The sequence below is a fragment of the Pseudophryne corroboree genome, chromosome 6, assembly GCF_028390025.1.
Source record: "Pseudophryne corroboree isolate aPseCor3 chromosome 6, aPseCor3.hap2, whole genome shotgun sequence".
Lineage (NCBI taxonomy): Eukaryota > Metazoa > Chordata > Amphibia > Anura > Myobatrachidae > Pseudophryne > Pseudophryne corroboree.
In genome coordinates this window covers 263,838,101-263,856,430 of record NC_086449.1, presented here as the reverse complement: position 1 = coordinate 263,856,430, position 18,330 = coordinate 263,838,101, and the positions used below count along the sequence as shown (strand labels likewise).

At 46.2% G+C, this 18,330-nt stretch overlaps 1 protein-coding gene across 1 annotated transcript in view; it reads right to left on the bottom strand.

The window, feature by feature from the left end:
• Window positions 1-18,330, bottom strand: part of HOMER2 (homer scaffold protein 2) — a 433,557-nt gene that overhangs the window by 144,709 nt on the left and 270,518 nt on the right. The window contains exon 3 of the mRNA XM_063925972.1: window positions 13,820-13,951. Coding sequence (XP_063782042.1) covers window positions 13,820-13,951 — 132 coding nt within the window. The remainder of the gene's footprint in view (window positions 1-13,819; window positions 13,952-18,330) is intronic.

The following is an 18,330-nucleotide window of genomic DNA, read 5'->3' as shown; positions in this document are numbered from 1 at the left end:
TATATCAAACCTGTAGAATTTCACAAAAGTGTTCTTCCCCGACCAGGTAGCCGCTCGGCATAGCTGCAAGGCTGAGACTCCACGGGCAGCCGCACAGGAAGAGCCCACTGACCTTGTAGAGTGGGCCTTCAGAGACTGAGGAACAGGTAAGGCTGCCGACACATAGTCCTGTTGGATAGTAAGCCTAATCTAGCGAGCAATGGTCTGCTTAGAAGCAGTACAACCCTTTTTTTGCGCATCATAAAGCACAAATAAGGAATTAGTCTTCCTGACCGAGCAGTGCGCCTAACATAGATCTTCAATGCACACACAACATCCAAAGACTCCGAAGGAGCTGAAGTGTCAGAACAAGACGGAACCACAATAGGTTGATTCAGGTGGAATGCGGAAACAACCTTCGGCAGGAACTGGTGTCTAGTCCGGAGCTCCGCTCTGTCCTCGTAAAAGACCAAGTAGGGACTTTTACACGATTATTACCCCAATTCTGAGACACATCTAGCAGAAGCCAGGGCCAATAACATCACTGTCTTCCATGTGAGGTACTTGTCTTCTACCGTCATCAGAGGCTCAAACCAGGAGAACTGTAGAAATTTCAACACTACATCCAAAGCCCAGAGTGCCGTAGGCGGCACAAAGGAAGGATGTATGTGGAGCACCCCTTGTAAGAAGGTCTGAACGTCTGGCAACACAGCCAATTTCTTCTGAAAGAAAATTGAGAGAGCTAAAATCTGGACCTTAACGGAACCTAGACGTAAGCCCTTATCCACACCAGCCTGCAGGAAACAGAGAAAACGTCCCAAGTGAAACTCTGCAGGCGGATACGTACGTTCCCCACACCAAGAGACATATCTCCTCCAGATATGATGATAGTGTTTTGACGTCACAGGTTTTCTGGCTTGCACCGTAGTGGCAACAACTTTTTTGTTAAGCCCTTTGTGAGCTAGGATGTTCCGCTCAACTTCCATGCCGTCAAACAAAGCCGCCGTAAATCTGGGTAGACGAACGGCCCTTGCTGAAGAAGATCCTCTCTTAGCGGCAGAGGTCAAGGCTCTTCTATGGACATGTCCAGAAGAGCCGCATTCCACGCTCTCCGGGGCCAATCCGGTGCAATCAAGATTGCTTGTACTCCGTGATGTCTGATCCGCTTGAGCACCCTTGGGATCAACAGAATTGGAGGAAATAGGTAGACCAGCTGGTAAGGCCAATGTGATGTCAGTGCATCCACTGCGCTCGCCTGAGGGTCCCTGGTTCGCGAACAGTAGCAGCGAAGCTTCTTGTTGAGGCGAGATGCCATCATGTCTATCTGTGGGCATCCCCACCTGTCGACGATCTGTTGAAACACCTGAGGGTGGTGATTCTAGAAGTCCGCTTCCCAGCTGTCCAGTCCCGGAATGAAAATTGTGGACAGTGCTCTTGCATTTCTTTCCGCCCAGAGGAGTATTTTGGACACTTCTCACATGCAGGCCTTGCTTTTTGCCCCTCCTTGTTGAATGACGTACGCCACTGCCGTGGCGTTGTCCGACTGAACCTGGGTTGCCTGATCCTAGAGTAGAGGGGAGGTCTGAATCAGAGCATTATAGATAGCGCGAAGTTCCATAATGTTGATTGGAAGAAGGGCCTCTTGGGCAGACCACCTGCCCCGGAACTGCGCCCCCTGGGGACAGCTCCCCATCCTCTCAGACTTGAATCCGTCGTGAGGAGTATCGAATCCTGAATCCCAAAGCGTCGAACCTACAGTAGGTTGGAAGACTGTAGCAACCACAGGAGTGAAATCCTGGCCTGGGGTGACAACCAAATCATCTAGTGCATCTGAAGATGAGAACCGGACCACTTGTTCAGGATGTCCAATTGGAAGGGTCTGGCATGGAACCCTCCGAACTGTATCGCCTTGTATGAGGCCACCATCTTTTCCAACAATTTTATGCAAAGATGAATGGAAACTCAAGCAGGTCGGATAACAATGCGAACCATTTCTTGAAGTGTTCTCCCTTTGTCCTCTGGGAGGAACACTCTCTGAGCTACAGTATCCAGTATCATGCCCAGAAACAGGAGCCGTTAAGACGGCTCTAGATAGGACTTCTATAAATTGAGAATCCACCTGTGGTGAGACAGAAGTTGGATAGTGCAATAGCAGTAGAAGCTCCCTGGAAATCGCATTTATCAGGAGATCATCCAGGTAAGGGACTATGTTGACCCCCCTGGACTCTGAGATGAAACATCATTTCCGCCATCATCTTCGTGGACACCCTCGGAGCTGTAGACAGGCCGAAGGGTAACGCCTGAAACTGGTAGTAATCACTCAGTAGGGCGAACCACAGATAGGCCTGATGAGGAGGCCACACTGGGATATGGAGGTAAGCGTCCTTGATATTCAGGGACAGAATTCTTGGTGTTCCAGGCCTGTGATCACCGCTCTCAAAGATTCCATCTTGAATTTGAAAACCTTCAGGTAAGGATTCAAGGGCTTCAGATTCAAAATGGGACTCGCAGACCCGTCTGGTTTTGGCACTACGAACAGACTGGAGTAGTAACCTTGTCCTTGCTGTAGCAGGGGTACTGGAACAATGACCTGGGACTGGACCAACTTGTCGATGGCCAGTAGTAGCGTTACACGCATATCTTCCAAAACTGGCAAGCCTGATTTGAAAAATCGTTGGGGAGGAGCACCGTCGAACTCTAGCTTGTAACCCTGAGAGATAAGGTCCCTTACCCAGGCATCTTGGCAGGAACCGTTCCAGACGTGGCTGTAGTGACCTAACCGAGCTCCCACCACGAGATCCCCATGGGGTGGGTGGGCACCGTCATGTGGAAGCTGAACTGGTGCTCTGTTCCCGAGAGCCAGCAATGGCTGATTTCTTAGGCTTATCTCTGGAGCCTCTAGCTGCATTGGAGGCACCCCGGGCCCTAGAACGAAATCTAGAGGAACGAAAAGAGTAGACGGTCCCGGGTAGTAACCAAGGTCATATCACCCGAAAGACCCTCCTGAATCTGAGTAGCCCATGTATGAATGGCATCCAGCAACCAGCAATGACCGGTCTTTGAGCTACACCTGCAGCAGTTTAGATCAATTTCAGAGTGGTCTCAATTTTCCTATCCCCCGGGTCCTTTACCGTAAAAGGGCCCAGAGCAGGGAGCAATGCTTTTTTAGAAAGGCGAGAGACAGACGTCTACTGCTGGAGATTCTTCCCAGAATTTCCTGCCTTCAGGGGCAAATGGGAAGGTATTTAAAAACCTTTTGGACACCTGATATTTTTTATCTGGATTATTCCAGGCTAATTTAAATAAAACATCCAATTCCTTGGAATCAGGAAAAGTGACTGCCAGTTTGTCTTGAGGGAGGAAAAATGGCTGCTGATTAGTAGCATCCTCCAGGAAGAGCTTTAACACATCCTATATGGCCAATATGAGGGGTTCGATACCTGTGTAGGGGTGGAATCCCCACTAATGGGATCCCTATCATCCCCATCCACCTGTACATCATCATCAGAATCTGATAAAATTGCAGGTAAAGCACGTTTTTGTGCACCTGTATTAGACAGCGGGGGATGGGAAGCACCAGCCTTGGCAGTTAGGCTAGCTACTGCTTGTTGCAGCTCTTGTGTTTTGTTGGCATTGGCAGTGAGTTCAGCTGACATATCCGACATCATAGTTTTTATAGCCCCCAGCCAGGAAGGCTCTGAACTCTCCCCCATGTTGTTATCAGCATTTTGTGATGACTGAATACACTGCTCACAGGATATGGAGCCCGATGAAATAGGGGAGAATCTGGCATTACATACATTGCATGACTTCTGTTTCACCATACTGAAATACAAAAACAATACACATACAACACAGACTGAATACAATACAAGCCTGCCCTATTGCATGTGAGAGGAGACACAGAAGAGAGAACACCAGTGCACCCAACTCTGTACAGCCCCAGTCAGACTGACAGCGTTTTATGTAGTAATATATAACCGTTATACTGCTGTACAGAAAATTCCCCAGAGGAATGTAAACTGTGCACTAATAGTGGCTCTCCCCCTCTACACCCGGTACCAGTGATCCTGTGACCGTTTGGAGGAGCTGTATGAGGCCGCTATTGCTGCTTATGCAGAGGAAAGCACCAAAATGCAGCTGAGCCCGCTCTGATGTAGCTCCGCCCCCCGCTATGGCGCTGGATCTACTAATAAGTTTTAGAATGGCTATGTCTCCACAGGCTGTGTAGCCTCACATACATGCTTGGTACAACACACCTCCCGCCAATCTCACGCAGGGGCACCCGCGGGTCCCCCCTAGGAGAGACACGTACGCCTCTCCCACGCTTCTCCCGCACCATGAACAGGGGGGCCCCTCGGTTTGTACTCACCACGACGATCACCTTCAGGCTGTCAGGGGTGTGCGGCAAGCTGCGGCTGCGACAGCTAAGGCGCACTGCCCCGCTGAACAAACAGCCCCTCAGGACGGTGATTCTGCAGCAGAGAAGCGGCTCAGCACCTCATGAGGCCAGTCTCCCCTCCTAACTCGCACGGCGCAGGTATGCTGTTGCCCAAACAGCATACCAAAATAAGTAAAAGTTTAAATGAAATTGAAGAAAAACTCTGGAGCTAGCTGAGTGCGCATTCTCTCCTGAGGGCACTTTTTCCTAAACTGCCTGTGGGAGGGGGCATAGAGGGGAGGAGCCAGCACACCCAGTTGAAGAAGATATTTAAAGTGCAGTCGCACCTTTGGACCCGTATATACCCCATCGTACTAATCTGTCCCCAATATCCCTTATGGATGCTAGAGAAATTATTATTGTGTGCGTGAATATACATGTTTGTTATATTATTCTGCATGTGTGAGTATACATGTGTTTTAGGGATGTAGTTATGTGACTGGCGGTCAGGAGACCGCCGGTCACAATACCGACAGCTACATCCCGCCCCCCTCCAAATTCAGGCAGTCGGCATGCAGACTAGCAGGACTATTCCCATATTCTCGTGGGTGTCTTTGTTGCGCTGTCCCTCCCACCCCTTGCCGGCACACCTACCCAACCCCTGTGTTATTATGTTGTGTGTGTGTGTATACACGTGTGTGATTATATTACAGTGTGTGTTTGTGTGTATACATGGGTGATTATATATTATGCTGTGTGTGAGTATACATGTGCTATGTTATTCTGTGTGCGCAAGTATACATGTGTTAATATATTATGCTGTATGTGAGTATACACGTGTTATTATATTATTGTGTGTGTGTGTGTGTGTGTGTGTGTGTGTGTGTGTGTGTGTGTGTGTGTGTGTGTGATTATATTATTGCATGTGTGAGTATAAGTGTTTGATTATACTATTGTATGTGTGTGTAAGCGAATAAGAGTGTATGTGTAAGAGTGAGTGAGTGTGTGTAAGCGAGATAGAGTGTATGTATAGAATGTACACATTCCAGCAGAAAGTATATACAGGTTGAGTCTCCCTTATCCAAAATGCTTGGGACCAGAGGTATTTTGGATATGGGATTTTTCCGTATTTTGGAATAATTGCATACCATAGTGAGATATCATGGTGATGGGACCTAAATCTAAGCACAGAATGCATTTATGATACATATACACCTTATACACACAGCCTGAAGGTCATTTTAGCCAATATTTTTTATAACTTTGTGCATTAAACAAAGAGTGTCTACATTCACACAATTAATTTATGTTTCATATACACCTTATAAACACAGCCTGAAGGTCATTTAATACAATATTTTTAATAACTTTGTGTATTAAACAAAGTTTGTGTACATTGAGACATCAAAAAACAAAGGTTTCACTATCTCACTCTCACTCAAAAAAGTCCGTATTTCGGAATATATGGATATGGGATACTCAACCTGTATTAGCATAGTATATTTAAAAAAAAATAAAAAAAAAAGAAGTGGGGAAAGGGCAAACCAAAAGAAAGGTGATATAAACAAATTATAAAATATACTAATAGCATAATATGTCAGTATATGCTCTTGGGCTATACAGTGGTATATATTGCTCTCTTAAAATACAAATGTACCTTTAAATTTCCCATCCTTTTTATATAGCAAACTTTAAAAAGGGGAAACTTTTTTTTTTTTTTACTGTAAAGTGTCTGCCGTTTTAAAATGATCCTATAAAATGTAGTTCATCTTCCTTTTAAAATATTACCTAAAATATTTTTCTATTTCCTGCCCTCTGCTTGTATTTCTGCTCATCGTACTTGGCTGATAGGGAAAAATTGTACACGGATTTGATATGAACATGTTGAGTGGGTTAATGGACTCGGATAATACCCAGTACGCTGCAATATCCTTACAGGTGAAAATCAGAAAATTAGAATATCGTGCAAAAGTTCATTTATTTCAGTAATTCAACTTAAAAGGTAAAACTAATATAGTATATAGACTCATTACATGCAAAGTGAAATATTTCAGACCTTTATTAGTTATAATTTTGATGATTGTGGTTTACAGTTTAAGAAACCCCAAACCCAAAATCTCAGAAAATTAGATTACATGAAATCAATAAAAAAAATAAGAATTTACTTAACGATAATTCTATTTCTCATAGTCCGTAGTGGATGCTGGGGACTCCGTAAGGACCATGGGGAATAGCGGCTCCGCAGGAGACTGGGCACATCTAAAGAAAGCTTTAGGACTATCTGGTGTGCACTGGCTCCTCCCCCTATGACCCTCCTCCAAGCCTCAGTTAGGATACTGTGCCCGGACGAGCGTACACAATAAGGAAGGATTTTGAATCCCGGGTAAGACTCATACCAGCCACACCGTATAACCTGTGATCTGAACCCAGTTAACAGCATGATAACAGAGGAGCCTCTGAAAGATGGCTCACAACAATAATAACCCGATTTTTGTAACAATAACTATGTACAAGTATTGCAGACAATCCGCACTTGGGATGGGCGCCCAGCATCCACTACGGACTATGAGAAATAGAATTATCGGTAAGTAAATTCTTATTTTCTCTGACGTCCTAAGTGGATGCTGGGGACTCCGTAAGGACCATGGGGATTATACCAAAGCTCCCAAACGGGTGGGAGAGTGCGGATGACTCTGCAGCACCAAATGAGAGAACTCCAGGTCCTCCTCAGCCAGGATATCAATTTTGTAGAATTTTACAAACGTATTTGCTCCTGACCAAGTAGCTGCTCGGCAAAGTTGTAAAGCCGAGACCCCTCGGGCAGCCGCCCAAGATGAGCCCACCTTCCTTGTGGAGTGGGCATTTACAGATTTTTGGCTGTGGCAGGCCTGCCACAGAATGTGCAAGCTGAATTGTACTACAAATCCAACGAGCAATAGTCTGCTTAGAAGCAGGAGCACCCAGCTTGTTGGGTGCACACAGGATAAACAGCGAGTCAGATTTCCTGACTCCAGCCGTCCTGGAAACATATATTTTCGGGGCACTGACAACGTCTAGCAACTTGGAGGCCTCCAAGTCCCTAGTAGCCGCAGGCACCACCAATAGGTTGGTTCAGGTGAGACGCTGAAACCACCTTGGGGAGAAACTGAGGACGAGTCCTCAATTCCGCCCTGTCCGAATGGAAAATCAGATAAGGGCTTTTTCAGGATAAAGCCGCCAATTCTGACACGCGCCTGGCCCAGGCCAGGGCCAACAGCATGACCACTTTCCATGTGAGATATTTTAACTCCACAGATTTAAGTGGTTCAAACCAATGTGACTTTTGGAACCCAAAACTACATTGAGATCCCACAGTGCCACTGGTGGCACAAAAGGAGGCTGTATATGCAGTACCCCTTTTACAAACGTCTGAACTTCAGGGACTGAAGCTAGTTCTTTTTGGAAGAAAATTGACAGGGCCGAAATTTGAACCTTAATGGACCCCAATTTCAGGCCCATAGACACTCCTGTTTGCAGGAAATGTAGGAATCGACCCAGTTGAATTTCCTCCGTCGGGCCTTACTGGCCTCGCACCACGCAACATATTTTCGCCAATTGCGGTGATAATGTTTTTGCGGTTACATCCTTCCTGGCTTTGATCAGGATAGGGATGACTTCATCCGGAATGCCTTTTTTCCTTCAGGATCCGGCGTTCAACCGCCATGCCGTCAAACGCAGCCGCGGTAAGTCTTGGAACAGACAGGGTCCTTGCTGGAGCAGGTCCCTTCTTAGAGGTAGAGGCCACGGATCCTCCGTGAGCATCTCTTGAAGTTCCGGTTACCAAGTCCTTCTTGGCCAATCCGGAACCACGAATATAGTGCTTACTCCTCTCCATCTTATCAATCTCAGTACCTTGGGTATGAGAGGCAGAGGAGGGAACACATACCCTGACTGGTACACCCACGGTGTTACCAGAGCGCCTACAGCTTATTGCCTGAGGGTCCCTGGACCTGGCGCAATACCTGTCGAGTTTTTAATCATGTGGAAGACTTCTGGGTGAAGTCCCCACTATCCCGGGTGGAGGTCGTGCTGAGGAAGTCTGCTTCCCAGTTGTCCACTCCCGGAATGAATACTGCTGACAGTGCTATCACATGATTTTCCGCCCAGCGAAGAATCCTTGCAGCTTCTGCCATTGCCCTCCTGCTTCTTGTGCCACCCTGTCTGTTTACGTGGGTGACTGCCGTGATGTTGTCCGACTGGATCAACACCGGCTGACCTTGAAGCAGAGGTCTTGCTAAGCTTAGAGCATTGTAAATGTCCCTTAGCTTCAGGATATTTATGTGAAGTGATGTCTCCAGGCTTGACCATAAGCCCTGGATATTCCTTCCGTGTGACTGCTCCCCAGCCTCGCAGGCTGGCATCCGTGGTCACCAGGACCCAGTCCTGAATGCCTAATCTGCGGCCCTCTAGAAGATGAGCACTCTGCAACCACCACAGGAGGGACACCCTTGTCCTTGGTGACAGGGTTATCCGCTGATGCATCTGAAGATGCGATCCGGACCATTTGTCCAGCAGGTCCCACTGGAAAGTTCTTGCGTGGAATCTGCCGAATGGGATTGCTTCGTAGGAAGCCACCATTTTACCCAGAACCCTTGTGCATTGATGCACTGAGACTTGGCTCGGTTTTAGGAGGTTCCTGACTAGCTCGGATAACTCCCTGGCTTTCTCCTCCGGGAGAAACACCTTTTTCTGGACTGTGTCCAGGATCATCCCTAGGAACAGAAGACACGTCGTCGGAACCAGGTGCGATTTTGGAATATTGAGAATCCAATCGTGCTGCCGCAACACTACCTGAGATAGTGCTACACCGACCTCCAACTGTTCCCTGGATCTTACCCTTATCAGGGAATTGTCCAAGGAAGGGATAACTAAAATTCACTTCCTTCGAAGGAATATCATCATTTCGGCCATTACCTTGGTAAAGAACCGGGGTGCCGTGTACCATCCATACGGCAGCGTCTGAACTGATAGTGACAGTTCTGTACCACAAACCTGAGGTACCCTTGGTGAGAAGGGTAAATTTTGACATGAAGGTAAGCATCCTTGATGTCCCGAGACATCATGTAGTCCCCTTCTTCCAGGTTCGCAATCACTGCTCTGAGTGACTCAATCTTGAATTTGAACCTCTGTACGTAAGTGTTCAAAGATTTTAGATTTAGAATCGGTCTCACCGAGCCGTCCGGCTTCGGTACCACAACAGTGTGGAATAATACCCCGTTCCCTGTTGCAGGAGGGGTATCTTGATTATCACCTGCTGGGAATACAGCTTGTGAATGGCTTCCAAAACTGTCTCCCTGTCAGAAGGAGACATCGGTAAAGCCGACTTTAGGAAACGGCGAGGGGGAGACGTCTCGAATTCTAATTTGTACCCCTGAGATATCACCTGAAGGATCCAGGGGTCTACTTGCGAGTGAGCCCACTGCGCGCTGAAATTAATTGAGACGGGCCCCTCACCGTGCCTGATTCTGCTTGTAAAGCCCCAGCGTATACTGAGGGCTTGGCAGAGGCGGGAGAGGGTTTCTGTTCCTGGGAACTGGCTGATTTCTGCAGCCTTTTTCCTCTCCCTCTGTCACGGGGCAGAAATGAGGAACCTTTTGCCCGCTTGTCCACGAAAAGACTGCGCCTGATAATACGGCGTCTTCTCATGTTGAGAGGCGACCTGGGGTACAAACGTGGAATTCCCAGCTGTTGCCGTGGCCACCAGGTCTGAAAGACCGACCCCAAATAACTCCTCCCTTAATAAAGCAATACTTCCAAATGCCGTTTGGAATACGCATCACCTGACCACTGACGTGTCCATAACCCTCTACTGGTAGAAATGGACAACGCGCTTAGACTTGATGCCAGTCGGCAAATATTCCGCTGTGCATCACGCATATATAAAAATGCATCTTTTAAATGCTCTATAGGCAAAAATATACTGTCCCTATCTAGGGTATCAATATTTTCAGTCAGGGAATCCGACCACGCCAACCCAGCACTGCACATCCAGGCTGAGGCGATTGCTGGTCGCAGTATAACACCAGTATGTGTGTAAATACCTTTTAGGATACCCTCCTGCTTTCTATCAGCAGGATCCTTAAGGGCGGCCATCTCAGGCCAAGGTAGAGCCCTTACAAGCGTGTGAGCGCTTTATCCCCCCTAGGGGGTGTTTCCCAACGCACCCTAACCTCTGGCGGGAAAGGATATAATGCCAATAACATTTTAGAAATTATCCGTTGTTATCGGGGGAAACCCACGCATCATCACACACCTCATTTAATTTCTCAGATTCACAGGTAGTTTTTCCTCACCGAACATAATACCCCTTTTTTGGTGGTACTCGTATTATCAGAAATGTGTAAAACATTTTTCATTGCCTCAATGATGTAACGTGTGGCCCTACTGGAAGTCACATTCGTCTCTTCACCGTCGACACTGGAGTCAGTATCCGTGTCGGCGTCTATATCTGCCATCTGAGGTAACGGGCGCTTTAGAGCCCCTGACGGCCTATGAGACGTCTGGACAGGCACAAGCTGAGTAGCCGGCTGTCTCATGTCAACCACTGTCTTTTATACAGAGCTGACACTGTCACGTAATTCCTTCCAACAGTTCATCCACTCAGGTGTCGACCCCCTTGGGGGTGACATCACTATTACAGGCAATCTGCTCCGTCTCCACATCATTTTTCTCCTCATACATGTCGACACAAAAGTACCGACATACAGCACACACACAGGGAATGCTCTGATAGAGGACAGGACCCCACTAGCCCTTTGGGGAGACAGAGGGAGAGTTTGCCAGCACACACCAGAGCGCTATATATATACAGGGATAACCTTATATAAGTGTTTTTCCCCTTATAGCTGCTGTATAGTTAATACTGCGCCTAATTAGTGCCCCCCTCTCTTTTTTTTTAACCCTTTCTGTAGTGTAGTGACTGCAGGGGAGAGACAGGGAGCTTCCCTCCAACGGAGCTGTGAGGGAAAATGGCGCCAGTGTGCTGAGGAGATAAGCTCCGCCCCTTTTTCGCGGACTTTTCTCCTGCTTTTTTATGGATTCTGGCAGGGGTTAAATGCATCCATATAGCCCAGGAGCTATATGTGATGCATTTTTTTTGCCATCCAAGGTGTTTTTATTGCGTCTCAGGGCGCCCCCCCCAGCGCCCTGCACCCTCAGTGACCGAAGTGTGAAGTGTGCTGAGAGCAATGGCGCACAGCTGCAGTGCTGTGCGCTACCTTGTTGAAGACAGGACGTCTTCTGCCTCCGATTTTCCGGACCTCTTCTGCCTTCTGGCTCTGTAAGGGGGCCGGCGCCGCGGCTCTGGGACCCATCCAAGCTGGGCCTGTGATCGTCCCTCTGGAGCTAATGTCCAGTAGCCTAAGAAGCCCAATCCACTCTGCACGCAGGGGGAGGAGCCAGTGCACACCAGATAGTCCTAAAGCTTTCTTTAGATGTGCCCAGTCTCCTGCGGAGCCGCTATTCCCCATGGTCCTTACGGAGTCCCCAGCATCCACTTAGGACGTCAGAGAAAAGGATTTTAAATACAGAAATGTCGGCCCTCTGAAAGTATAATCATGCATATGTACTCAGTACTTGTTTGGGCCCCTTTTGCATGAATTACTGCCTCAATGCGGCGTGGCATGGATTCTATCAGCCTGTGGCACTGCTGAGGTGTTATGGAAGACCAGGATGCCTCAATAGCTTCAGCTCTTCTGCATTGTTTGGTCTCATGTCTCTTATCTTTCTCTTGGCAATGTCCCATAGATTCTTTTTTTTCTTTAGACCAGGTAAGACGCTTCTGACGTTGTTTGTTGTTCAGGAGTGGCTTGACAAGAGGAATAAGACATTTGAAGACCATGTCCAGGATTCGTCTGTGTGTGGTGGCTCTTGCACTAACTCAAGCCTCAGTCCACTCCTTGTGAAGCTCCCCCACACTTTTGAATGGCCTTTTCCTGACAAGAAAAAAAATAACTGGTCTGTTGCTCGGTGGTCCAAAGTCCACTTTTCTGATGAGAGCAAATTTTGCATCTCATTTGGAAACCAAGGTCCCAGAGTATGGAGGAAGAATGGAGAGGCACACAGTCCAAGATGCTTGAAGTCCAGTGTGAAGTTTCCACAGTCTGTTGATTTGGGGAGCCATGTCATCTGCTGGTATTGGTCCACTGTGCTTTATTAAGTCCAGAGTCAACGCAGCAGTCTACCAGGACAATTTAGAGCACGTCATGCTTCCTTCAGCAGACAAGCTTTATGGAGATGCTGACAGGACTTGGCACCTGCCCACACTGCCAAACGTACCAAAACCTGGTTCAATGACCGTGTGATTACTATGCTGTATTGGCCAGCAAACTCGCCTAACCTGAACTCCATAGGGAATCTATGGGGCATTGCCAAGAGAAAGATGAGAGACATAAGACCAAACAATGCAGAAGAGCTGAAAGTCACTATTGAAGCATCCTGGTCTTCCATAACACCTCATCAGTGCCACAGGCTGATAGAATCCATGTTACGCTGTATTGAGGCAGTAATTCATGCAAAAGGGGCACAATCCAAGTACTGAGTACATATGAATGATTATACTTTTCAGAGGGCCGACATTTCTGTATTTAAAATCCTTTTTTTATTGATTTTATGTAATATTCTAATTTTCTGAGATTTTGGATTTGGGGTTATTTTAAGATGTAAACCACATTCATCAAAATTATAACAAATACAGGCTTGAAATATCTTACTTTGCATGTAATGAGTTTATAATATATTGGTTTCACCTTTTAAACTGAATTACTGAAATAAATGAACTTTTGCACGATATTCTAATTTGCACATGTAATTTGTTAAGTCCTCTGAAAAAATGGGCTCAAGTTATAATACTACTGCAGGTAACCCAACAAGGCTAGTAGGCACATGCAGTGATCCATGCTTATTTAGTTGGGGGATAAGTAGCAGTTGGCAGTGCAATGTTTCCACGCACTACTCTTCACAAGAACATACATCTGCACTTACTACAGTATATTTGAACCTATTTGTTTTACTTAATAAAAATAAGTAATATTTATAATAGAAAAATATATAGAAAAAGATGTATTATAAGGTCACAAAAATAACAATGTTGCTCCTTTTTCTCTATTTTCAAAAGATGTGCACCAACAGCGCAATCATTACAAAGCACTTATTTTGCTATTAATACTCAGCAGACAACTTGTAATCAGGGCTGCTCCATATCGGTTTTATTCTGAAACATGAAAACAATTCTAGCCATTATATATTAATTTGGTTTTATTTTGTTTGTTTCTGTTTTATTATGAATTTGTGTCTCAGCATGTGTACTTAATGATTTATGCAAATCTGTATAGATTCTAAAGAAAAATAAATGGAAACGCCACGTAATGTACAAGCAATGACACTACAGTTTGCAATAATCGAGCATACCAGTGGACCTACCTTGGACAGATGCTGCTCAGAGCCAAATCCTAGGCCGAAAACAGTGTTTGCTCTACTGTCCGCCCACTGGCCAAACTTCTGAGATGTCTTTGTAAATGTCATATTGGGTGAGATTGTGCTATTTATTATTACCTGCAATGAAATAAAAGTCAGAGGAAATAGCAATTATTTTATCGATCTCGTGTAACTATACTTTAACACACTATAATGTACAGATTAACAAAATTATATATATATATATATATATATATATATATATATATATATGCCACAGACGCATATGGCCATATGAATAAACATAGCACATAAAAAATAAACAAACATAGACATAAAAAATACATATAGAGAGGTGGCAAGCTACTGTATATTCTTAGTACACATCTAAGGGGTCTCCAATTCAATGTAGTAAAAGACTATTGCAGTTGATATGAACAAGACATTGTCAGAAGCACAAGTTCATTTGCCTTTGAACATTAGTATAAATGGTCATAAATAAAATAACCAGGGGTGCTCATTAATATCTTGTGCCGCCCATAAGAATAAGGACTTCCATTCCCACACGTTCTAGAATGCTTTCAATACTGAGTGACCTTATGCAGGACTGCGGATACTACTTCACACACATGTGGTGAGAATGTAACTGCAAGGTCCAACCAAAGACCACCCAATTTATTACATTGCGCAGGGCTTATTTTGTTCCAACGTCGCAAGTCTGAATATTGGATTTGAATTTGCAAATGAATGTTGATTACCTGACAGGATATATCATGTAATGTGCCAGCCTGTAACATCGCATATCGTGCTTGGATATAGATATACTGGAGTGATAGCATCCAGGTACATTGAGCGCGCCACAGCAGAGTACCATTCCAGATACATGGATATAATAATTCTTTAAGGTCTGTCCTGTTTCCTACATGCAAGCACAGTGGAAGCCAGGACACGTCTGAATGGCACCCACTGCTAGGGAGACAGGAATGGCCTAGCCCACATGGCAAGTATGGGAGGAGATGTGGTACCAAGATCCGAGGGATAAAGGTGTGAAGCATCAAGCATAGAAAGGGGAGAGGATGAGAAAGAGCAGCAGAGAGGTGCGCAGAGCAGCGGATAGAGAGGGGGCAGGGTGGATCCGGGAGCAGAATGAGATGACCTATATGCTGGGTCACATTTCTAGTGTGCAAATAATTTCTGTATGATCCAAGCAGTGCTTTCCATTCATGGCAACATTAACAAGTGTGTGACATATTGAACCAAATGACCTGAAACTGAAGGCTGTTCAAAGGTCTGTCAGAAACATTATTCATAGAAGTACAAAAATATCTAACAATTATTATGTTTTACAGGAAGATTGTTTTCGATAAAGTATACAATATAAAATGGAAAGAAAAGAATCATGAGACACAAAAAGCAGACATTTTTTTCTGCTATAAAAAAACATCACTGAAAAATGGGCAATTCTGTTATCCTTTATAATTTTTAATTAGTATAACCTATTAAATATTCATGTATTCATCAGTAATTTAATTACCATTATAAAATCTGTACTGTGTTTCTGTATTTGTACAAAACAAATGCTTTATCCACTGTTGAATGGGATGAATTAACCTTAAACTCTGATCACCGGCTTAAAGAGGTCGCTTCCATTACATTACAGGTTGTGTCAGGAATGAATCACTGTAAAAATAAGATTTTACTTACCGATAAATCTATTTCTCGTAGTCCGTAGTGGATGCTGGGGACTCCGTCAGGACCATGGGGATTAGCGGCTCCGCAGGAGACAGGGCACAAAAGTAAAAGCTTTAGGATCAGGTGGTGTGCACTGGCTCCTCCCCCTATGACCCTCCTCCAAGCCTCAGTTAGGATACTGTGCCCGGACGAGCGTACACAATAAGGAAGGATTTTGAATCCCGGGTAAGACTCATACCAGCCACACCAATCACACTGTACAACCTGTGATCTGAACCCAGTTAACAGCATGATAACAGCGGAGCCTCTGAAAAGATGGCTCACAACAATAATAACCCGATTTTTGTAACAATAACTATGTACAAGTATTGCAGACAATCCGCACTTGGGATGGGCGCCCAGCATCCACTACGGACTACGAGAAATAGATTTATCGGTAAGTAAAATCTTATTTTCTCTGACGTCCTAGTGAATGCTGGGGACTCCGTCAGGACCATGGGGATTATACCAAAGCTCCCAAACGGGCGGAAGAGTGCGGATGACTCTGCAGCACCGAATGAGAGAACTCCAGGTCCTCTTTAGCCAGGGTATCAAATTTGTAGAATTTTACAAACGTGTTCTCCCCCGACCACGTAGCTGCTCGGCAGAGTTGTAATGCCGAGACCCCTCGGGCAGCCGCCCAGGATGAGCCCACCTTCCTTGTGGAATGGGCCTTGACAGATTTAGGCTGTGGCAGGCCTGCCACAGAATGTGCAAGTTGAAATGTGCTACAAATCCAACGAGCAATCGTCTGCTTAAAAGCAAGAGCACCCAGTTTGTTGGGTGCATACAGGATAACAGCGAGTCAGTTTTCCTGACTCCAGCCGTCCTGGAAACCTATATTTTCAGGGCCCTGACAACATCTAGCAACTTGGAGTCCTCCAAGTCCCTAGTAGCCGCAGGTACCACAATAAGCTGGTTCAGGTGAAACGCTGACACCACCTTAGGAAGAAACTGGGGACGAGTCCGCAGCTCTGCCCTGTCCGAATGGACAATCAGACATGGCTTTTGTGAGACAAAGCCGCCAATTCTGACACTCGCCTGGCCGAGGCCAGGGCCAACAGCATGGTCACTTTTCATGTGAGATATTTCAAATCCACAGATTTGAGCGGTTTAAAATGTGATTTGAGGAATCCCAGAACTACGTTGAGATCCCACAGTGCCACTGGAGGCACAAAAAGGGGGTTGTATATGCAATACTCCCTTGACAAACTTCTGGACTTCAGGAACTGAAGCCAATTCTTTCTGGAAGAAAATTGACAGGGCCGAAATTTGAACCTTAATGGACCCCAATTTGAGGCCCATAGACACTCCTGTTTGCAGGAAATGCAGGAATCGACCGAGTTGAAATTTCTTCGTGGGGCCTTCCTGGCCTCACACCACGCAACATATTTTCGCCACATGTGGTGATAATGTTTTGCGGTCACCTCCTTCCTGGCTTTGACCAGGGTAGGAATGACCTCTTCCGGAATGCCTTTTTCCCTTAGGATCTGGCGTTCCACCGCCATGCCGTCAACGCAGCCGCGGTAAGTCTTGGAACAAACCTGGTACTTGCTGAAGCAAGTCCCTTCTTAGCGGCAGAGGCCATGAGTCCTCTGTGAGCATTTCTTGAAGTTCCGGGTGCCACGTCCTTCTTGGCCAATCCGGAGCCACGAGTATAGTTCTTACTCCTCTACGTCTTATAATTCTCAGTACCTTGGTTATGAGAAGCAGAGGAGGGAACACATACACCGACTGGTACACCCACGGTGTTACCAGAACGTCCACAGATATTGCTTGAGGGTCTCTTGACCTGGCGCAATACCTGTCCAGTTTTTTGTTCAGGCGGGACGCCATCATGTCCACCTTTGGTCTTTCCCAACGGTTCACAATCATGTGGAATACTTCCCGATGAAGTCCCCACTCTCCCGGGTGGAGGTCGTGCCTGCTGAGGAAGTCTGCTTCCCAGTTGTCCACTCCCGGAATGAACACTGCTGACAGTGCTATCACATGATTTTTCGCCCAGCGAAGAATCCTTGCAGTTTCTGCCATTGCCCTCCTGCTTCTTGTGCCGCCCTGTCTGTTTACATGGGCGACTGCCGTGATGTTGTCCCACTGGATCAATACCGGCTGACCTTGAAGCAGAGGTCTTGCTAAGCTTAGAACATTGTAAATTGCCCTTAGCTCCAGTATATTTATGTGGAGAGAAGTCTCCAGACTTGATCACACTCCCTGGAAATTTTTTCCCTGTGTGACTGCTCCCCAGCCTCTCAGGCTGGCATCCGTGGTCACCAGGACCCAGTCCTGAATGCCGAATCTGCGGCCCTTTAGTAGATGAGCACTCTGCAGCCACCGCAGAAGAAACACCCTTGTCCTTGGAGACAGGGTTATCCGCTGATGCATCTGAAGATGCGATCCGGACCATTTTTCCAGCAGATCCCACTGAAAAGTTCTTGCGTGAAATCTACCGAATGGAATCGCTTCGTAAGAAGCCACCATTTTTCCCAGGACCCTTGTGCAATGATGCACTGACACTTTTCCTGGTTTTAGGAGGTTCCTGACTAGCTCGGATAACTCCCTGGCTTTCTTCTCCGGGAGAAACACCTTTTTCTGGACTGTGTCCAGAATCATCCCTAGGAACAGCAGACGTGTCGTCGGAAACAGCTGCGGTTTTGGAATATTTAGAATCCACCGGTGCTGTCGTAGAACTACTTGAGATAGTGCTACTCCGACCTCCAACTGTTCTCTGGACCTTGCCCCTATCAGGAGATCGTCCATTTTCTTTGAAGAAGAATCATCATTTCGGC